We start from the raw sequence: 23228 nt of genomic DNA on the forward strand, positions 1-23228 counted from the left end.
CAAAGTGAAGCTCCAAGTTAGACCTTCATGAGAAGAGATTTGGGGTAAAAGCATAAATTGTGTTTTCTTCCTAATGAAGGCTGAAAACACAGAAGTAGATTAAATCATCCAGTGAATAAAGAAAGGGGCTGACAAGGGAAACTTGAGGAACAGTAACATTTCAGGCACAGGCAGAAGAAGAGACAAGGAAACTGAGAAAAAGAATAGGAGAAAAAGCAAGAGAGTTTGCAGACATGGAAGCCCAGGGAGAGGAAGATTCAAGAAAATGGGAGTGGGCAGTAGTATTAAATGCTACTGAAAAGTCAAAAAATGATATAGAGAACTAGGTATCAGATTTAGCAAATAGAGGTCATTTGTGACTTGGTGAGAAAACAACTCTAAAAGCATGATGAGGCTGAAGCTAGATTACAAAGAGTTGAGTGTTTGGGAGGAAATGAGAATATGAAGAGAGTGAATATGGGAAACTCTTCTAGGAATTTTGGCTTTAAGGAGAAGGAGAAAGGTGAGGATATAACTGGTTCAGTGAGGGCTGTGTGTGTGTGTGTGTGTGTGTGTGTGTGTGTGTGTGTGTTAAGATGGGAGGGACCTGAGCCTGTTCAGACTGTTTAGGTTCATAAGAAGAAGTTAGGCAGAGAAAGAGGTTGAAGGTAGGTAGGGGAGAGTGAGGAACAATGAAGATAACGAGTTTCTGAAGAAGAAAGGAAAAGATGAATTCCAGGTAGACGGATTAGATTCAGTCTGAAGGAGGACCTTCAGATTAAAACAATAACATGGTTACTCGCCTATTTCAAAGATGACATAGGTGAATTATTCCAAAGCACGGCTGCCTACTTCTTTTGCATTAAATAGTTTTTATCTGATAAATTTTAATTGAATTTAACCATTGATACTTCATAACAAATATAATATGCACATCAGCTAATTTACTTGATGCTGCCATGATATTAAGATTGGAGTCCTTCAGATGTTACATGCGTATTTGCTTGATGGTCTTTGAAAAACATGTGTTTCTCAGGTAAGAGAGAAAGGGAAGCATCTTTAAATCTCAGTCTAGCAATCTGGCATTACGTGACCTCATCTACCTGTTTTAAAGGGAAGTCAACAAGTCATTTACTGCTGGTAGTCTGTTTTTCATTTATAAACTGGCCCTAACATGTTAAGTATTTATGATATAATTTATTCCTGGATATTGGTTACAAGTTGAGTTTCCATAAGTTAAACCTATATTATCTATAAGATTGTAAATGACAATAGTATTCCTGAAGACTCATTATGTATTATAAAAATACCAAAATCAATCAAGACAACTACATGCTTTTACAGTGATTTTCTAAGTTTATAAAGAAAACATCAATATTTTAAATGATCCTCTTATTGACTGGCTGAGGCTTCTTAAAATACCAGTGCAAAGAAGTTCTAACTAAAGATATTTGATTTTTCTGATACATCTCCCCGATGCAATTAAATGCTTCAAGGCTTTAAGACCTTCAAACTGTGACCTAAATTAAGCCCATCTGCCTAAACACTATCATTGCAGATTCAGTGGGTATAAATTTCTTTGAATGTTAAAGTTTTCCTTATTGCTGTGTTCCTTTTCTCCTCTTCCTGCATCTCCTCATTCTCTTCCCATCTCTGCTGCTGATTTTATCATTATTAAATACCTGTAGCACACAGTAGTCTTCATCTTTGGCAGACTTTGTGGGCAAATTATTTGATGTTACTCTACTGGCTCTTGTAGCTTCTTCCCTGAACAGTTAATGTTTTGCCAACTATATTCCAAAAGTGATACACCTAGCTTTTGCTTACAATAAAAATGTCTTCCCTTGATGTCTTGGAGTAGCTATTTTTCAGTATAAATAGACAATGCTTTTGCAAGAGTATTGCCTGATTCTGATTTGCTTCATCTATACTTCCTGCATCCATAAAATCAAAAGGTTTTCTACTTTGCTCCTAGCACCAATCAACATAGCAGCTTCAGTTCTCCTGTCACCTATGATGAGTCCCAGGCATCACAATGGCAAGATTTGGCCAATACTGGGAGAGTCATATTTACAATAATAAAGGTCATAAAAGCAGCAGGCTAAAATGAAGCTATTGTGAGTCAGGAGCCATCTGTACCCTTCTATCCATGTTGATTGTGAGGATTAAGAGCATAAAGTGCTCTAAAACCTACAAAACCTTATACAAATAAGAGGAATTATTGTAATCCAAACCTGTATAACACACACGAAAACACACAAACCACACAGCACTAATACGCTGCTCATACAGATCTGAGTCGTTAGAATTTGAAGCATTTCTTTTTCCTAAAAATCACAGGCTGAGTTAAAGAAGCATTTGGGTCACCATAGAAGAAGAACACCAAGTGAACAATCCACTCATGAACGGGCAAGGAGCCATGATCTCTCCAGTCTCCTCCCTTCTCTCTTCTCTCGCTATACATTGCCCACTGTCTGTCTCCCTGGCCTTTTGCAGGACTCACAACCTGCCACTCCGGAATGACATTTCTTGCAGTTCTCAGACTGGAAAACTCTGAGAAGCACCTATGAAAGCACAAAACAGCACTGTACCATTCAAATCTGAACCAGTCTTCTACCTCAGTGACAGAATGTTAAATAAAAAAGTTTGCCCCTCCCAAAAGCTTTTAAAGGATCAAGCATTCCTTTTAAGGATAAAGGAAAGAAAATGCCAACTAACTTATTATAAACAAAGCAATTTGAAATTCTAGTCACATTCTGAAAAAAGTCAAGAGATCATTTTTCCACAGGTCCCCCCTTAGTGCCTTGTGTGACTTTTGGGAACGTTTCAGGCAGTAGAATGCTTCAGAAATTCAATCTTGCTGTCCCACCTACTCCTGCAGTGCCAAATCACAGCAGAAAAACAAAGCCTCAAAGCAATTGCCAAGCCATTTCTCTCTTAAATTTCCAAAGATTAACATAAGATGGGGATATTGGGTACATTCATATGTATTAATTCAATAATGTTTATTAAATTCCAAGCATACCGACGTATGTTCTCCCCTTCTCTTAGTTGCTCATGATTTGCTTCTAGCATGTCTTACATCATTAGAATAACAACTATAATAACAACCACAGGAATTTTCACTACCCATTTCCCTGAAAATAAGACCTAGCCAGAAATCAGTTCTAATGCGTCTTTTGGAGCAAAAATTAATATAAGACTCAGTATTTATTATATATTATTTATATCATATTATATTATTATATTATATTATTATATTATATTATTATATAAGACCCGGTCATATTTTATAGTAAAATAAGACTGGGTCTTATATTAATTTTTGTTCCAAAAGATGCATTAGAGCTGATTGTCTGGCTAGGCCTTATTTTCGGGGAAAGATGGTAGAATAAACATGATCAGTATCCCTGATAATTCTCCATGAAAGCTAAAATAATAAAAAACAGAAAAGAGTTTCATAAAATATGTTTCCCCTATGTTCTACCATGAGTTATTTCCATTGTGAGTTATTTGAAAGATAGTTTATAGGTCTTTTGCATCTCCATCAAACACCAATCTGAAAGAAATATGCGTAGACCTTTGGACCTGAATTTGGTATGATATTTCACAGTTTACAGAACACCTTCATGTTCATGATTTCCTTTCATCTGTGCAAAAATGACTGTTGGGTAAGTGGGTATTATTGTAGATGAACAAATTAAATCTTAGAGAATTCAACTGACACAGCTAGGCAGTAGTGATGCTCAAAACCAGTCTGATTGCCTCTTTTCACCACCCCATGTTTCTCCTTAGCCGGATGAATACAAAGATAATAAGACATTAAGGAATGATAATAAGAGCAATGTTCAACTACAAAGAATATAGAAAGATAAGAAAGTAAGAGGATGAGAAAAACACATTAAAAAGATAACCCTGATTTTTACATACACAGATCAGTATTTATAATTTTTTTAATTATAATCTATTTTTTTTCTAACAGGTCTAATAAGTTGAAAAAACATTTACCTAATGTGTGTTTCTATTGATTTATTTATGGTGTTATTAACACTGGAGCTGCTCATAGGCTACCTTCTGACACATAATAATTACTATTTACTGATGGCAAAGCTCTTTGGATGGGACTAAAGTGTCAGTGACATAAAGAAAAGCCTGTTTAAATGATCTGTAAAGCAGGGTCACAGCTGTAACTTTGCCCTGGCAGAGGCTATCAAGTAAATAGCATGATCTTTTCAAACACAGCCATACTATTTTCTTCCTGGCATTCATAATTTGTTAAAACTCTCCGTGTTCATGGCTTTCTTCCTAATAACAATGGCAAATGGCCAATCTCTGTACTTATCTCCTGCACACACATTACATCTATGTATATTTCACATATATATTATAGGCATATATATATATATATATATATATATATATATATATATATATATATATACACATACATATATAAGCATATATGCCTAGTTGAAAAATTTTAAACAGCATTTTGTGACTGGTATGCTATAACCTATAACTGAGTGATGTCATACTCAAAAATGCCCAATAAAACAATTTTATTTGAGACGCTATAAAAGTAGACCAATGGGAACTGCTGGATCAGCTTAGGAAAAAAAAAAAAAAACCACCACCATGCTCCAAAACTGCTGATATGCAGTGTTGTAAGACATACGTATGATATTTATAGGCTTAGTCTTATTGCCAGAGCCCCAAGAGAATCTGTCTGGGATCCCAGCCATTGTCTACCAACTTATTTGTACCTTGGTAGATACAAGTATGTGAATATCCAACAACTTTCTAACATAGAAATGATGGGTGGATTTTTTAGTAACTTTTACTTTATTCACAACTTAAAAATTAGATACTAAAACAGGAGCCACGTAACATCACTGCCAACAAAACTAATCTTTAACATAAATCCCTTTAGGCATGACATTTTTCCCCATATAATTATCAGTCTCAGAATTTGACAAAATCTTGAAGGTTATTGAAGGCAACCACTCTTTCCAGACAATTCAGTGCATTAAGATTTGGAGCTCTGGAAACAGAGTGCCTGGGCCTAAACTCAGGTTTTCATACTTAACCATCTATGTGATTTATACCAGGCAAACCTTTAGACTAAGCTTCTGCTTAATTTGTTAAATGAGGCTACAATATGCCGTCACTCCTTGGGTTGCCATAATTATATGAGACAGTGACTGGCTTAGTTCTTGCAACACAGTAAGTGCTCAAGAAATGTGAGCTTTCAAGTTCCTACCATTAGGAAACCTACAGCATTCCACCACATGGTCACTGAGCCTTTGGTTAAACACCTCCAGTGACAAAGAACTTTCCACCTCTTAAGCCATCCCTCGCACAATTTTGAATCACTCTGTTAAAAGTTCTGCCAGAGCTTAAATCTCTCCTGCTCTTGCCTCTTAGTGACCCTGATTATACTTCCTTGGGCCCTCTACAGCCCTCTGTAAAGGGCTGTAGCCCCCTGTAGAGGGCTGTAGTAGGTATCCTTGTCTTCTTGATTTTAAAAGGAATGCTTGTATCAGCAAGTTGCATTATGTCAAGGAAATTTTAGCAAAACTTGTGCTAGTGCTATTGGAAATGGACGTGTAGTTACAGTAAGCATAGAGGCTTTCTGAGAAACGTTTAATGCCTGTGATGTTAATATCAGACGACCTCCAAGATAATGAACTGTTGAAGCTTTACTTTTTATACCTTGTTTTACTATGAAATTGTCTGCCTTATCTTGAGGATGAAGAAGTACTTTTGATTATACAGACTCCCCAACAATTTTTGAAATATTAGCCAACAAAATAAACAATTTCAAGCACATATAAATCAAACATACTCTGAAGCTTGATTCCTTTGACAATGTTGTAGGACCACAGCTTTCCTGGTTCTGGACCCTAAGCTTTTAAAACAAGACCCAAGATCCCGGTAGTTTTTTGGCAGCCAAAGCACACTGCTGCTGGCGATGTCAAAGTTTCTCCACCCAGAAGTTATGTAATTGGTATTATGAGTCGAAAAGCTGGTCTCTAGTCTATTCATATTCAATATTATATGATAGAACACATAGATAAATAGTTATATAATTTGAGGGTATTTTTCTGAGTAGGACATAAAACGCAAAAACAAAGTGATTGATAAGTTTGACTTCTTAAAAATGAAAATCTGTCAAAAAAATAATGTTCATAAACAAAAGACAGAATAAACTTGGAAGAAATTTTTGCAATATGTATTTCAAAAAAGGGTTAATGTGTTTAATATATAAAAGCCATTAAGAAACATTAAGATATACAATCTAGTTAAAAAATGAACAAAAGACATAAGCATAGACACTCCAAAACAAGAAATACAAATGGTCAATATACATATTAAAAAATGTTCACCTTCACTGGTATTCAAAGAAAAGCAAAATGAAGCAAGACTCTAATTAGTATTTACAAAATGGACAGGAATTTTGAGAATTATAATATCCAATGGTGAAGCAACAGGGAAATGGCCAAGATTCTCATACATTGCTAGGAGTTTCTCAGAAAAATTTACTATCACAATTTTCCAAAAATAATGCCATAAGAATATTTGTTATCATCTTAAAAGACAAAAAAAAAGGGGGATTGAGGGAAGCATTCTAATTGCCTAAATATAACAAATTGGCTAAATAAATAATGGTACAGTCATGCAATTGAAAGAATAATATATAATGATTTGAAAAAATGTTTATGATTTTTAAACAAAAAATGTTTAAAACCAGTATTTATGGCATTATCCTGATAGGAGATTGATTAAATGAATTATGGTATATTAAAACAACATTATAAAATAATATTTAATGATTTGGAAATGTCTGATTTCTAAGTGATGAAATGTTTACAAAACAGTATTAAATTATTATCCTAAATATATTTTTCAAAAAATATAGACTGTATAAAAGAGAATGAGTAATTTTCTAAATATTTGACAATGAGCACATATTATTTTTGTAATAAAAATGTGTTTAATGTTATCTTGTTAGACTGAGTCATTGTTCTAGCTTGTAGGATCTTGCTGAACAATGTTTTTCCTCAGTGAATTTGATAAGCATGTCTTCAACAAAGGTGGTAAAAATACTGAATAGAAAAAGGCAAAGGGAAAACTTCATATGAAAAACAAAGGCAAAAATAAAAATAAGAACAAAGAACAACCTCCCTCCAGGCTAAAGCAATTCATTTATTAATATACTTTGAGTATGCTCAGTAAGTTTCTAATTCATTGATTTAGACTCACATTTAATAAAAATTTCCCAATCTTGTCTATCAGGTATAACATATCTTAATGAAATATTTTGCTGAAGCTCATATACACATTCAGCCACAATTCCTTGATACATTAGTCTCTCGATTGCAAGAAAGACAAACTCATTGAGGTCACCCTAAGAAATGAGATTTCTTGTAAGATTACACATCCAGTACCTAGAACTAAATAGATCCCAAGAACCAAGACAGTTCTAGAGAAAATATGCTCTTTCTATCTCCCTTTTATTACTTACATGGTGCCTCATTTAAGTACAGCTTTGGTTTCAGGATTTGCTTTGCTCTCCTTCTGAAACTAACTGGTCCCTTCTATATTATCCCACTCCAAATCATGGAGAGAGCTAATCTGATTAGCCACCACTGTGCAAAGAATAGCCCAACTCTACTTCTCCATGGAATAGCCTGTGGTTGAGTCATTTTTATCTAGGGAGAAACACCGGGTAAGGCAGACATTGTGACTGATGTGTCTGATACTTCTAATTTGCTAATTCTGGCAAAGAAGAAAGTGATGTTAGAATGACATGATTTGTTCATAGTAAACACACTCTGCCTAATAATCACAAATTTTGCTTTTAAATATACTCATAGACTAAAGCATGGGGAGAGAACAAAAGAAAATATACTTTAAAAGCAAAGAGATGTACAGAAAGCAGTGAAAAAGTCAAACTTTTGATTTAAAGTTTAGAGTTCGAGTTATGGAAGGGAGAAAGAGAAAATGGGAAGAAGCAATAGTTGAATAAATAATGTCCAAGAATTCTCTAAAAATCCAAAATGTATGAGCCACAAGAAGTGCTATAAACCTCAAGAGATATGAATTTCAGAAACCTAAAAATTCAAATCTAGACATATCATAATCAAACACTGAAAACCAAAGACAAAGTAATATTTGCAGTGCCAGGAAGAGAAGTTTCCATGGCTTTTGACTGTGAAAACCAGTGGAGATTGTGGCTGAGGGAGACAGGGGGCTGCAAGAGTCCCAGGTGTTATTCTTAAAGGGCCCATGCATGGACTTACTCTCTGACAGATTCACTAGCTCTGGACTCCAGCACCGAGGCAGCAGCTCAAAAGATACCAAGGACATACAGGGAGTAATTGAAATGTATGACTTCAGGTCAAGGGCTGGAGAGGCAGCTTTCCCCCAGATGGAGAAGCTGGCGAAAGCCATTGTTTCTTTGTTGAGCCCTCCCCCTCCTGGCCTGCAGACACAGGTAGCTGCCATATCTGAGTCTCCATCAACCTGGCTAACATGGTTCACCCTGCCATGGTGATTCCCTGACACCCCTGCCCCACCCAGTTTGCAAGCCCAAGCCGCTTCCAATGGCTTTTCCATACAAGTAGCCTATCTTGGCTCATGCTGTGGACTGTCCCAAAATCTCTCAAAGTTTCACAAACCACAAATAAGCAGCAACTGGCCTCAGTGTGTTCCAAACCCCTTGCTAAGCAGCCCAAAATTTGGCACTAGCAACAGTCGGCTTCAGCTCACAGCTTAGCCTCTCCTAAGCACCTCCAAGTTCAGCGTGGGTGTCAGATGGGTACTAGATTTATTGGGGTGATCGTTTTGTAAGTTATATAAATGTCTAATCACTATATGGTATACCTAAAACTAATATACTATTATACATCAACTGAAATTAAAAACTAAAAAAATTATCAAAAAAAAGATTAATGACAACTAATAAGACAGAACAATTATAACAATATACTGTAAGAAAAGTTACATGAGTGTGGTCTCTCCCTCAAAATATTTTATTGTACTGTACTCACCCCTCTTTTGATGATGTGAGATGATACAATGCCTACGTGATGAGGTGAAGTAAGGTGAGTGACATAGGCATTGTGACGTAACAGTAGGATACTGTTAACATTCTGAGGATACATCAGGAGGATCATCTGCTTTGGGTGAACCTAGATCACTGGGCCATGACGGTATCGATGGTGAGAGATGCAGATACTATTTTTGGACCAAGATCGACTGGGTAACTGAAACTGCAAAAAACGAAACCACAGATAAGGGGAGTGGGGGACTACTATATTGACATCTCATCACAGGCTGACCTAACTATAGGTGGTTCCTGAACTTAGAATATGTGAACTCACACCCTTTTGTGCACAGCTTTGAACCTTAGTCAGGGTCCAGGACATCACTGTTCTTCTCCTATTGCACTTGTCTCCAACCACCTGGAATTTCTGTTAATCTTCACAGTATATGCTGGAAAAAATAAAAACAGAATTCTGTATTAACTAAAAATACAGTGGGAAAGGAATGGGATACAGGAATAATTGCAATGATTTTCTATTTGAAGGCAAAGTAAATTTACCTTCAAGAAAATTTGTACAGTTGTATTATTCATCTACATAAATAAAATAATTCAAATGTATTTGAACCTTTCCTGTGTACACCTTTCATTTTAATACCAAATTGTCCATTTATAAGATTTCCACTCTTACAACTTTGATGTGATTGTGTATCAAAATTGAATATGATTGAGCAATGTACCGTACTGGAGACAATGTATACAATATACCAGGTCTGACGATTAACTTCATGAACTTGTTGCAACAATGTTGCTAACCTTTTTTGGTATCAGAGGGATTATTCATTATGAATTGGTACCAACTGGACAAACAATTAACTAAGTTTACTATTTGGAAGTGCTGAAAAGGCTGCATGAAAAAGTTAGACAACCTGAACTTTTCGCCAACAATTCATGGCTTTTGCATCACGACAATGCACCAGCTCATTAGGCACTGTCTGTGAGGGAGTTTTTAGCCACTAAAAAAATGTATTGGAACACGCTCCATACTCACCTGATCTGGCCCCCAATGACTTCTTTCTTTACCTGCAAATATTTTTAAATATTTTTAAATATTTAAATATTAAAAATATTTACCTGCAAATTTCTTTACCTGCAAATATTACCTGCGAAGATAAAGCAAATATTGGAAGGAAGACATTTTGATGACATTCAGGACATCAAGAGTAATATGACGACAGCTGTGATGGCCATTCCAGAAAAAGAGTTCCAAAATTGCTTTGAAGGGTGAACTAGGTGCTGGCATCAGTGCATAGCTTCCCAAGGGGAGTACTTCGAAGGTGACTGTAGTGATACTGAGCAATGAGGTATGTAGCACTTTTTCTAGCATGAGTTCTTGAACTTGTCAGACTGTGTGTGTGTGTGTGTGTGTGTGTGTGTGTGTGGTATATATTTGTTAAAATCACAGAACCATAATCTAAAACAAACAAGAGAGTATGATTTATCAATATTTAGTAGGGGGAGGGACAATATTTCATTATAGTTAATAAAAAGTAAAGATTAATTTTCTTCCAGAAAGGAGAACATAATTTACATTTTACACAGCATAATGTAAAAATATTATTAGTACAGTAACACTCACTACTAAAAGTGGAACTGATTACCTATTCAATAAAATGGCCACTTGCTTCTAGTCAGTATCACAATTCACTTCAGAGATCTGAGGTTTCCTTAAGCAGGTTTTACTTTACTGATCTTCCTGGGCTTGTCATTCCCATCTCCCACATAGTCTAACACATGGAGCAGCAGCTTACTATAACAGAGGAGCACTGTGGTAGGCTAACACAAAGAAATACCACAGAACCAAAAACTTATTATAAACAGCATTTGAAAAGGGAAAGAATTTTCTAATAAAAATGCTCAATAGGGATGTCTTTGAATACAAAATACTAAAGTCAGCCTTGAAATATCACTTAATATAGTAAGAAAAATTCCTTTCATGAGATTTGACTTTTTATGTAATTCATAGACTGTTCTTTCTTATAAACCTTTGAAAAGTGCTGTGAATAGAATATATTGTACTAGGGATTCAAAAAGGTTTTGATTAGCCATTAACAATTTGAGGATTATAAGATTACATTTCAGGTTATTTAAAGATTTTTTTAAATGCTGATGTGGAATCATATCTGAAAATATTCTATCCAAATATACAACTTATCTTTTAAACTTGTCTAAATTCTTACAAATGTTTCACATATCATTTTAAAGCAATAAATTGAACATGTTCCCTTAAAAAATATTGTTTCTAAACTCTTTATTAGTATCAAGTAGAGAGAATTTATATCTTTATTATGCCAAGGAGTAATTTAAATGACTCCCCCAATCAGTTTCTTGTCACATAGCATAATACATTTACTGCCAGACAACTTTGCCTCTTGTCAAAGAGAAACAAATCAATATACTAAGCTCAAAATTTTTGTGAAAATATTTAGGAAAGTAAACTATAAATGCAATTAAACCCAAATGAAATACATTAAACGATTATTGGGGAAGCAGCTATTACTCTGACCATCAACTTTGGCATAGGAAGTAAACAGTTTATAGGATTATTTACTAATCTTGCTGGGATTATTTACTAATCTACCCATGATTTTAAGAACAGAGACTCTATACTCCTCTCTTTATATTCTGAGTAATAGGTCTAGAATATGGGAAACCTAAATTACACTAGGCTCTTGAATCCATGTTCTCACTATGTGATTGCCTATATACCAAGGGTGCTAAAAAAGTGAATACAAGTGGACACTTTGGTCAACGTTGCTCAAACAATAGTTCACCATAATCAGAAGTGTCTGGACGCTGCTGGTAACCACTTTGAGCACCTCTTGGAAGTCAAACATGACTTGTATTCATCTTTTGTTATTGGTATATATTGAGTATTACAATTTTAATGCTGTTTTCCTTTCTTAAAATGTGTATTGGCACCCCCGGTGAGCATCAACTAACAAAATAATATTTGAAAGTTGTTTTAGCCCTTTGGACCATTTGTGACATCAATAATGGCAGGATTCTTTCCGAATCACAATACCTTTCCTCTCAAAAATCCTCTCTAATATATTTTTGTACTACCGTTGCCTCTTCCTCTCAATTTATTTTTAATAAGATTTGTTTTGAACTATGAAAGGCACGCTTATTACAGGAAACTTGAATGATAAATAAAAAGAAAAAAATACCCATAATTGGTCAACTTTTCCCCCAAGGATTTTGATGGAATAATTGCAATCTGAACAAGGTGTTTCACCTCTTTTTTCAACGCTAGAGAGAAAAAAAATCTTTAAAAGATTCACTCAGGCCTTGATTTAAATTTAGTTAACATGGTTAATCACATCCTCTGTCTTTACTAGAAAATAGAGGTGTTGTCTCATAGGTACAGTTGAATTCAAAAAATTAGATGCTGGCATGATTTTAACTCCACTGTAGTACATACTGTTTAAATAGATATGTCAATGATAGCTATCACTTATAGAAAGCCCTGTTTAATTATATAATCTTCACATCAACCATAACGTAAATTATCATTATTCTCACTTTACAAAACAAATGTCTGAAATTAATTACACAGCTCTTAGATGGTAAAATGAGAATGTTAGGGGATTTGAACCCTGCTCTCTCTGCTTCCAAGGGCATCCTTTCCACTACAGCTCAGCACTTCATCATGATCTGCTTAACTCCCCTCTTTGGTTAGGCACTTCAAATGCTCCCCCACCTTTTACTTTTTTAACTAATATCAATAATGTTGGAAGTAATATCCTGATGTATAAAACTTTGTGTTTATAATTATTTCCCCAAAATAGAGCCTTAAAATCAGGATTATTGCATTAAAGGCAGGAATATTTTTAAGGCAATTCATAAATATTGCTGATTTGCTTTCCTCCGTGAAATTGTTCAAATTGTAATTCAATCAGCAGAGCATGAAGCTTCCTGCTTCACTTTGCCCTTTATAAAAATCTTGGTTAATTTAATAGATGAAAACTGATATTTTTGTTGCTAAATTAAAATTTTTTTTGATTGTTATAATTCATTGTGTTTTAATATATAAATTCTCCATTCTATAGAGTGAAACTTTTATAAGGGCTGGCTAAGTTTCTGAACTAGAAATGAGAAGATATGTGAGTGATCTTTAGACCTTTCATTCCCCTTATTCATTCAGTAGTCATCCAGTTTCCACTCTAGGTCAGGAACTGTACTCTAGTGTTCAGGATATAAAGATGAAAGCCCATTATGAACTCAAAGAGCTTGAGAACTAGCAAAAAAAACCAGACACAAATAGACAATTATATTAATAGCATAGTGTGACTAGCGCTGGGACCAAAGTAACACAGAGGAAGATGTTGTGAGAAACAGAGAGGAGGGCACTTAAGCCCTACTTCAGGAAAGTCCTGGAAGCCTTTCTGAGGATGTTGAGGCCTGAGATCCATCTTAAAAAAAAGCAAAAGTCGGCCAGCTTTTCCCTAACATCCCCAACCAGAATTAACTGCTTCCTCATCTGTGTTCCTTTCCTAATGTGTATTGTACTTATTTGTTTCCATGTCTCTCACTCTCTCACTGGGCTGAAGTTCTTGATGGGGAGGGACTATATCCCTATTTAGCCTAGTACAATGTCCCAAAAAGTAGTACGAATGAAATCAACATTTGCTGAATTATTTTGAAATTCTAGCCATGTAGCTGTTCCCTCCCATAACTTCCTCTTGACATTTATACTCATATAAATACCTGTGGTTTTCCTTTTAATTGTAAAAATAATACTGTTCATCACAAACCCATCAGAATGGCTAGAAGGAAAGGAAGGAAAATAGGAAATGTTGGTGACAGATTTAGAGCAACAGGAATGCTTACATTGCTGGAGGCAACAGAAACTGGTACAAGGACTTTAGAAAACTGCGGGCAGCATTTATTAAAGCTGGGTCACACCTCATAAGCCAGCAATTCCACTTCTAGAAATAAACCCAACACAAGTGCATGCAAGTGTTCACCGAGAGGCATATTTTCACCAAAAGCAGCACTATTCATAATAGGTCCAAACTAGAAAATACGTATGCTCATCAACAGAATTAATAAACTTACTGTGTTATGGTCATACACAGCAAGGAAAAAGAATCTACACTCAACAATATGACGGAGTTTCATTAAAACAATTTTGATTATTAAAAAGCCAGATTTTTAAAAATAGCACTTACAATATTACTTTTATATAAATCATAAAAATAGGCAAAACTATACTATGTTGTAGAAAACAGGAAAGGTCAGTTAGAAGTGGAGGTTTAGTGACTTTTAGGGAATAGGAAGTAGGGGAGCTTCTCAGTATGCTGGTAAGGTTGTTTCTTGAGCTGGGTGCTGGTTACAAGCGTAAATTCAGTTGGTGCCCTTTTCTGTACAGCTGACCCTTGAACAACATGAGGGTTAGTGATACTGACCCGCCAGTCAAAAATCTGTGTATAACTTGTAGGCCCTTCTCATACGTAGATTTCCAACCACAGATTGAAAAGCATATTATATTTCAGTGGCTTTTTAAAAAATAATACATCTTATTTGAGAGAAAGCTGAAAAACACAGAAATGTTTTTAAAAATTTAAATCAGCCAAAACCCACTATCCAGAAATAACTACCAACATTTTGAATTATTTCCTTCTAGTCTTTTTTTGAAGCCAGTGCTTGTGCTACCTCCTCCTCTCAGCGCTCCACATATTTACACGCACACATTTTGCTAAGTTGGGTTCATTTCTATTTAGTTTTACTTGTTTTTTTAATTTTACTTAAAGTTAATCCTTATCATCAAATATTCGATGCAAGCATTTTTTTAAGCTGTTGCAATGTATTCAATCAAATGTATGTATATATACATATACACACATATATAGTGAATGTATATGCACACTCTTCTAAGTATATTATATATTAGGAATATTATACATATATATCACTAGAATAGGAACTATTGGGTCATGAACATTCTTTAAGCCCTTCATTCATTCTATATTTCCTTCCAGAAAGGTTGCACCCCACCAACAAGGTATGAGGGGTCCATGTATCACAATCCAACCCCAGGTCATTTATGATTATTTCTATTTGTTTTTAGACATTGGGGCTTAAAACAGGACTAAGGAATCTGTCGTTTCGCACCTGGCTAAGGTGCCTGGCAGGAACTGGCTTTCCACAAACACCTACCTTCCCGGCTTGCGGGACTGAGACCGGTACCTCAACCCCGCTGTGCTGCTGCGCCTGCGCCCTGGGCTCCAGCACCACCCGGTTGCTGTGGGAACCGCAGCACTGGGCTGCGCCCGCACACCCAGCTGTGAGCGGTACCGAAGCCCGGGCATGGAGCTGCCGGATTCGGTCCGTCTGCGGCTGGGAAACTTCAGCCGGACCGTGTTCAGCGACTCCAACCGGACTGGGCCGGAGTACAACGAAAGTCCGGGTGAGTGGCTGAGGCCCAGAGCAGTGTGTGTGGCTCACCGAGAAACTGGCGCGGGTTTTGGAGCGGCCAGATTTTGCCCAGACCTAAAATGGCGGTTTCGCCTTCAGCTGGTTCTCCGCAGTGGGTGAAGTACCTTCGAGAGGCCGGGCCAAGAGCTGGGGCTGGGACTGGGACGTATCTCAGCCCTGATACCCGGCCAGTCCGGGGTTGATCGTGCCGCGGCCTGGCCAGGTAATTGCAAGCTGGGCAGCTGAGGTGAAGCTGGTCTTCCTCAAAAAATAAAAATATGAAAGCCGCCTTCACAGCACACATCAGTTCCCACACCCTCTTTGAAGGCCAGCGTTGCTTTTCCTTTGCGACGTCAGCCCTTGGTTTTCTGACTTAGACGGAGGGAATCACCCTTTCCCACTCCTCACGCCGGTAAAATATCTTTTCCTTTTCTCTTTTCCTAGCAGAACAAGTACGTTCCACCACAAGGCGGTTTTCTGGCAGAAGAGATGGAAAGTTTTTTTTTTTCAATGAGTCATTTTAAACCACTGTCCACTCCAGAGTGACACTGGCAACACTAGCATCGCCTTCAACAAAACTCTTCCCACTTCCCCACCTTCTTCTTTCGTTCCCCTTTATAAACTCTTTCCCTAAATCTGGTAACAAAATACATTTAACATGAGACAAGTGATAACACAATTTCCTCCAAAACAGTTTTCCCTTTTTAAATCATGACGATAGACCTCATATTGTCAACCAAATCCAGTTTTTTATCACTTAATTCTGCGGGAAATATAAATCATTCCCTTTTGCTTGGTTTAGGTATTTTCAAAAGGATCAGAGAAAAGTAAAGTTAATTCCCATAGCTGCATTTTTTTCAACTTGATTACTTGCAGGTCCCCCAAATTGAGGCTTCTTCAGATTTAGTATGTACAGAGAAAAACGTAATGTGAAAAAGTAGGTTTTTACATCTCTGATTCTAAAGCTAAGGCTCAACAGGCTCTAAAATCTGATAATGCAAGGTACCATGGGTCAGCAGACATTTTCTGTAACGGGCCAAATAGTAAATATTTAACATTTTGCAGGCCACAGGTCTCTGTGGCAGCTACAGTATAGATAATGGTAACTGAAAAAATACGGCAGTTTTCCAATAAAACTTTATTTATAAATAAAGACACTGAAATTTGAATTTCTTATGATTTTTCAGTGTCACAAAACATTATTCGCTTATTCTTCCCCCAGCCATTTAAAAATGTGAAAAACCATTTTTAGCTCACTTGCTATATAAAATCAGGCAGCTGGCTGGTAGTTTACTTACCCCTGATTATATTACATAATGTTTTAATTTAAATTCCATTTACAGAACTTAACATGTACTTTTGCAAAATTTAGTAAATTCATTTCTTATGCTTTCATGGTTCATTTACATATTAACTTGATTTTCAACTGCATGATTATAAATTTGATCTGCTGAAATATACACATAGCGTAACTCTTAAGATGCTCATGTTCAAAAGTTAAAAAGAAAAAAATCTTCCTTGCAAAAGTTGACTACAGTTTCTGCTCCAAAGGTATTAACATTATCAGTTTAAAGAATTTATCATTATTTTTCTACATTTTCTTCTTAGTGGATCTGAAATGGGTTTGATTATTTGTACTATAATTATGTTTATCATTACCATATCCACAGCTGACCAAGAATTGTACTGTTGTTATGAAAAAAAATCCTAGGATGGTAAGTTGCCTTCAGATTTAACAGATTTTAAGAATTCACTCTTTTATCAATGGTAATTTAATAAACAGTTACAACCAAAAGTAGATCATAACAATATTTAAAAGTAGATCATAATAATCAGACATATTCTTGGAGCTAAAGGAAACCTTATTGCTGTGAGACCATGATTATTTCTTATATTTTAAAATTATTAAATGACACATAAAATACTAAGTTGTGGAGAAAAAGAAGAAATCTGTTTTTTAAAAATTTATTTTAGAGCCTTTGTAAATTCTTACATTTAGAGCAATTGATTTCAAAATATGTATCTGCCCCTAAATTGTTAGAATTTACTAAAATTTAGTATGCATACGATTCAATTTAAAAAATAAAGTTCTTATTTTAGGACCCTTCTACCTTACATAAAACCAAAACATATTCTATAATAAGTCTTAAATAAATGCAACTGATGTATCATGAAGGTTTACACTGATAATGTCCTTATGACAATCTGTTTTCATTAGTTCATTCTTTCTGTTAATGTGTATTTGGTATTTACCATGTGTAAAGCAAGATGCTAGAGTCTATGAGGGTCTCAAATTTGGGTAGAATGTGGTCTTTTCTTACACTGAGGCTGTATATAAGTGAAAGAAAAGGAAAGTAGACGAATATTACTGAGAGCCTTTTAGGTGCCAGGCATGGTTAAGGTGAAATAATTCATATTATCTCTAATCCTCACAAGCAACCTGTGAGGTCATTTTAATGTTACCATTTTATAGATGAAGAAATTGAGGCTCAAAGAGGTTAAATAACTTATCTCAAGTATGGCATCCAGAGTTACAGGAAAGTTTGGGGAGTTCCAGGTTTACTTGGACTCCAAAGCCCATGATCTCTTTAGTATACCGGACTGTGTCTTGAGTGAGTGGAGTGTGGTTCTTTGCTAGCACTTCTTATATACAGGTTAGAGTTATAAGTACCTAGAGGAGAAAGAAGTACCTAGAGGGGATCTGAGCAAGAAAGGATTTATGGGAAAAAGTGGTATTGAACTGAATATTAATGAATGGGTGGGATTGTGGTATATTTAAAGAGGTGTGTGTCTAATTATATTTCGGAGAGATTAGTTTTTGTACAGGGTTAGTTTATATGTGAGAAAGTAGTTTTTATGTATTTTATGTGTTTATTTTATAGGTCCTTTACATAGAACTCTACAAAGAAGGTATAATGATGATTATATTGTGTTTCAAGAGGATTCATATTAATATTCTACATTTAATCTATAGTGTGCAAAAAAAGTCAGCAGTAAGAGCAAAGTGATAAAGTAATTGGAAAACATGAAATGTACCCCAAGTATTCAATATATAAACTAAATAGCATGATGATGAATATTTCCTTTCACTGGCAATGATTATAAATAAGCTTGAAATTTGTAGTTTCGTTGAAGAACTACAAATTTCTAAGGTATTACAGGACATAGACCGGGATTAAAAATTTGTTACTTTTCTCTCTCTCTCTTCTGTAGATAATGAAATGGTTTCCAGTTTGGCACTGCAGATGTCCCTTTATTTTAACACTTACTTTTTCCCACTTTGGTGGGTGAGCAGCATGATAATGCTTCAGGTGAAGGTAAGTCTGTGTTTTAATACTTCTGGTGAGGTCTCTTCTACCCATCCCTGGCATTGTTATATTGTCAATAAAAAAGTAAAAGTTCTAAACATTTTTTTCCATCTCAGATCAGTTTTACTATATGTGAGATTTTACAAACATGTTTATTTTTGTTTTTTTAGTATTCAGTCTTGCCTGATTACTACAAATTCATTGTGGTCACTGTTATCATCCTAATAACCTTAATTGAAGCTATCAGGTTGTATCTGGGCTACATGGGTAACCTACAGGAGAAGGTAAGCTCTTCTTCCTCACTATGCTACACACAAATGCAGTAAGGTTTTCACAGTAAGGAAAAGGCAGTGAGATGTGGTAGAAGGAGCAAAGGGCTGTAGTTAAAGCCTGGCTCCAACTTGACCATTTCGGTCACCATAGATTGTTTGCTTAATCTGTTGAGACTTGGTTTCTTCATATATAAAATGGGAAAATATTTACTTCAGAGGTTTGTTGGGATTAAATGAAATAATTTATGTAATGTACCTGAATATAGTAAGCATTTAAGAATTGGTAATTTTCCCTCTTCTCGCCAGTCTTGAAAATACTTGGTCAATTAAACATGTCTATTTGGATCCTGAATAAGAAAATGGGGGGAAGTCATGAATTCTTTTCCCTTGCAGGGCACATGTTTTCTGAATCATCATGCTGCCTAAGCATTTATAGTTACCAGTGCTTAGGGGTAAATATTTCTAAAGTTTTCTAGGCCCTTTATAATTAGGCCCCATCCAGTCTATCTTACTATATTGATTGCTATTTCCTAAACCAAGCATCCATTCCAGGCTGACATGTTGTTCCCAATCATGCTTATCCCGTATCTTTGCTTACTTACTTTCTTGCCTCTTCCTCCTTCTACTCAACTTTAAAAAGCCTCCATCCTGATTTCTTTCTTTCACTTACCCTAATCACTCTCTTATTTCTTGTAGCATTTAGTCTGTACTACTAAGTGGTGCATTTAATTACTCACTAAGGCGTAGTAGTCTAGGATTGTCATATACATTAGTTTTCTCTTCTAATCTAGACTGTAAATTCTCTGAGGACAGGACCATGTTATACTCCTTTTGAATTACAGATCTCATAATGTAGGTTCACAGTATGTTAGTACTGATCTATGTAAACAAGAGTGTACTTCACCTATCTGATTACTCTTAATATGTGTCACTGCAGGTTCCTGAGTTGGCTGGCTTTTGGCTTTTGAGCCTTCTATTGCAGTTGCCTTTAATTCTTTTCTTGCTCTTTAATGAAGGCCTAACAAATCTGCCCTTGGAAAAAGCGGTACACATCATCTTCACTATGTTCCTTACTTTCCAAGTTGTTTCAGCATTTCTTACCTTGAGGAAAATGGTAAATCAGTTGGCAACTCGTTTCCACCTCCAAGACTTTGACCGTCTTTCTGCAAATAGAGGAGGCATGAGAACAATGAGATCCTGTATAGAAGAGATTTGACCCAGTGCTGTTGAGTGAAAATCTTAAAGATCATTCCAGAAGACTGCAAAAGTTAAGAAAAATCAGAGATCTAGCATGAGATAAAGGACAAAACAAGTTTTGGAATTATATACTCTCTAGCTCTGAAATTCCAAATTTGGGGGCAATGATAAGACTATACAGTACACGAAAGCAGTAAGTCACCCTAAAGCCTAGACGTTGTTCACCTGATGCCAAATAACTTAATTTTTAGTTTATTGTCAACTGTCTCAGATGTTAAAATTCTGTGGTGGTGGCCACAGTTTACCAGCTTTATTGTAATATGGCTAGTTAACACCTGTAACTAGAAATGTATATATTTCTTTTAAACTTGTTGGCTATCCATATGCTGGCAGTATATCTGAAGCACATGGAAATTCTTGTCAATATTCTGGTGTATTAGACTACAGTTGTAAACAAAAACACCAAATGTTCATGTCTGCTATGGTTACATTTTAACCCTAGTCTTAGCTATTATACTGAGGTTGCGAAGAAAACAGGTGGATTATCATGGTATTTAGGAAATATTTTTTTATCATAAAATTGTAACTTTTGTAAAACCATGTTCAGTATTTATGGTGATGGTGGTGTGCAAAATGTCTTTCCTATAAATTATAAAATATTTATGTTAAAGTAGCTGCAACAAATCATTCTTGTCTTGTACAGTTCTTTTGAGTTGAGTTTGTTATTTTTATTACAGAGTTACAATGGAAGGAAGGAGAAAAAATATATATTGGAGAGCCTTCTATGTAGTCGGCACTGTACTAAGCACATTAATCCTTGAGATCTCGTCTACTAAAATCATTATTCACTGAAGAACTGCCTTATAAATAAATTCACCCAATAAATTCACATGAGGCTTGATTTGAAAACCAAGCCTATGGGTGCCTATTAGTACACGGTAAGCGCTAACGTGGCCAAAGGGACTATACTCATGGTCTTAAATGAGCATGGTCCCTTGCTAATAGGAAAAACTTGTTTAAGGAAATTCTGTTAGAAATAAAATTACTTGGATGTACTTAACATTTTATTTTTAAGTGATTATTGGATTGTCTTAAGGAATATACAGTAGTTTCCCCTTATCTGGGTTATACGTTCCAAGACCACCAGTGGATGCCTGAAACCTCGGATAATACCCAATACTATATATTCTATGCTTTTTTCTTACACATATATAACTATGATAAAGTTTAATATATAAATTAGGCACAGGAAGAGATTAACAATAATAATAGAATAGAACAAGTATAACAATATACTGTAATAAAAGTTTGTAACTGTGGACTCTCAAAATATTGTATGCAATTTTTCACTTAAGGGAAGCATTTTATAGCTTCTCTTTGGCATATCCGAATTGTCAGCATCACTACTCTTGCTCTCTGAGGCCATTATTAAGTAAAATAAGGGTTACTTGAGCACAAGCACTGTTGACTGTCAACCTGATAACTAACTAATGGGCGGGTAACCTATCTACTGTTTGGAGATGTTAAAGGGATGATTCATGTCCCAGGCAGCACTGAGCGGGACAGCTCAAGACTTCATCACACTAAGCATTCGCACAATTTAAAACATTACTTGCTTATTTCTGGAATTTTCCATTTAATATTTTAGGACTGTAATTGACTATGGGTTATTGAAACTGGAAAGCAGAACTGCAGGTAAGGGGGGACAAATGTAATATTTCTTTTCTACAGGGAAATGTGGCTTTATAAGTAATGTATTTTACTGAGAAACAGTTGTAGCTACATTAAAATTTGTTTTCTTCCAATTTTATTCTCTGTGATTCATGCTCATCTTAAGATTTCCATGTTTTGCTTATTTATATTGCTTAGTTTTTGAAAATGTTTCCACTTCCCACTCTTAATTACATCTGACTAAACTATTTATGCTAATTTTATTTCTGCTATTTATTATTACAAAGTTCAGTCAAAAATTTTCCCCTAATGCATTGGCTAATTAACCTTTCCCTCATACAAAAGCAGTCACTAGGTATGCTCCAATAACTTGAAATTCAAAATAGAATTCTGTGTGGAAAGTATTCTAAAATTTATATTTCTTTGCATTTGTTTCCAGATAGGAATAGATGGGTGATTATATAAGAAAATACAAAATAAGAACACTAAATCTACATAGCAGATAAAATAAGAGGATGACCAAGAAAGTCTTTTCTATTTAACAATTGTTTCCAGAGTTTTATTTTAAAAAGCAGAGACTCTGATACATTTAAACTTTAGTTTAGAATTAAGAGATTAATAGCTTGGTAGAGATTTCTGATCAAGATGGCAGAGGAGGTAAATGCTGTGCTCACCCTCTCAGGCTGACATCAATTACAACTAAACTACAGAACAGCCATCATTGAGAATAACCTGAAGTCCAGCTGAACCAAAGTGCTACAACTACGGACGTAGAGAAGAAGCCTTGAGACTGGCAGGAGGGGCAGAGATGTGGAATGGGCTGGTTCCACATCCATGTGTGACCATTAAAAATCAGGAGGGATAACTTGACTGTGGAGGTACCCCCCCCCCCCAGAGGAGCAAGGGATCTCAAACCCACGCCAGGCTCCCCAGTCCAGGCAGGGCAGGAGAGAGAATTCCCCATAATTTCTGGCTGTGAAAACCAGCGGACATTGTGGCTGAGTAAACCAGAAGGCAGCTGCAGTCCTAGGCACTCCTCTTAAAGAACATGCACACAGACTTACTCACTGAGAGACTCACCTGCTCTGAGCTACAGTGTTGGGGCAGCAGCTTGAAAAAGGCACCAAGGACATATGAGGAGGAACTGAATTGTCTAACTTCAGCGTGATAACTGGAGGGGTGGCTTTCTCCCAAAGGGAGGAGCTGGTTAAAGCCTTTATATCTTTGTTCAGCCCTCCCACTCCCTTCGAGCAGACCCTGGCAGACACCACACCT

At 35.8% G+C, this 23228-nt stretch overlaps 2 protein-coding genes across 4 annotated transcripts in view; one reads left to right on the forward strand and one right to left on the reverse strand.

The window, feature by feature from the left end:
• Nucleotides 1–15289, reverse strand: part of EHBP1 (EH domain binding protein 1) — a 422624-nt gene extending 407335 nt beyond the window's left edge. The window contains exons 1-3 of the mRNA XM_033124978.1: nt 15248–15289; nt 9366–9477; nt 9033–9254 (exon numbers count right to left, since the gene is read on the reverse strand). The gene's annotated coding sequence lies outside the window, so the exon portion shown is untranslated. The remainder of the gene's footprint in view (nt 1–9032; nt 9255–9365; nt 9478–15247) is intronic.
• On the forward strand, nt 15280–22077 carry TMEM17 (transmembrane protein 17). 3 transcript variants are annotated; one of them, XM_033124994.1, is made up of 5 exons: nt 15358–15497; nt 15605–15728; nt 18719–18822; nt 18984–19097; nt 20023–22077. In XM_033124994.1, exons 3-5 carry the CDS (start codon nt 18727–18729, stop codon nt 20299–20301), a joined length of 489 nt encoding a protein of 162 aa, XP_032980885.1. In that variant the 5' UTR covers nt 15358–15497; nt 15605–15728; nt 18719–18726; the 3' UTR covers nt 20302–22077. The 3 variants fall into 3 exon arrangements, with proteins under 3 accessions (XP_032980884.1, XP_032980885.1, XP_032980886.1); XM_033124995.1 differs by lacking the exon at nt 15605–15728 and adding an exon at nt 17176–17220 and having other exon boundaries at nt 15375–15497; XM_033124993.1 differs by lacking the exon at nt 15605–15728 and having other exon boundaries at nt 15280–15497; nt 20023–22076.
• Nucleotides 22078–23228: the final 1151 nt, after the last annotated feature.

The sequence above is a fragment of the Rhinolophus ferrumequinum genome, chromosome 13, assembly GCF_004115265.2.
Source record: "Rhinolophus ferrumequinum isolate MPI-CBG mRhiFer1 chromosome 13, mRhiFer1_v1.p, whole genome shotgun sequence".
NCBI classification, from domain to species: Eukaryota; Metazoa; Chordata; class Mammalia; order Chiroptera; family Rhinolophidae; genus Rhinolophus; species Rhinolophus ferrumequinum.

What these genes read in the sequence shown, in the direction of transcription:
- TMEM17 (XM_033124993.1), top strand. Translation starts at nt 15,398, where the DNA reads ATGGAGCTGCCGGATTCGGTCCGTCTGCGGCTGGGAAACTTCAGCCGG. An exon ending in TGATAATGCTTCAGGTGAAG is followed by an intron (nt 18,823 to 18,983) that starts GTAAGTCTGTGT and finishes TTGTTTTTTTAG; the next exon opens with TATTCAGTCTTGCCTGATTA. An exon ending in TGGGTAACCTACAGGAGAAG is followed by an intron (nt 19,098 to 20,022) that starts GTAAGCTCTTCT and finishes GTGTCACTGCAG; the next exon opens with GTTCCTGAGTTGGCTGGCTT.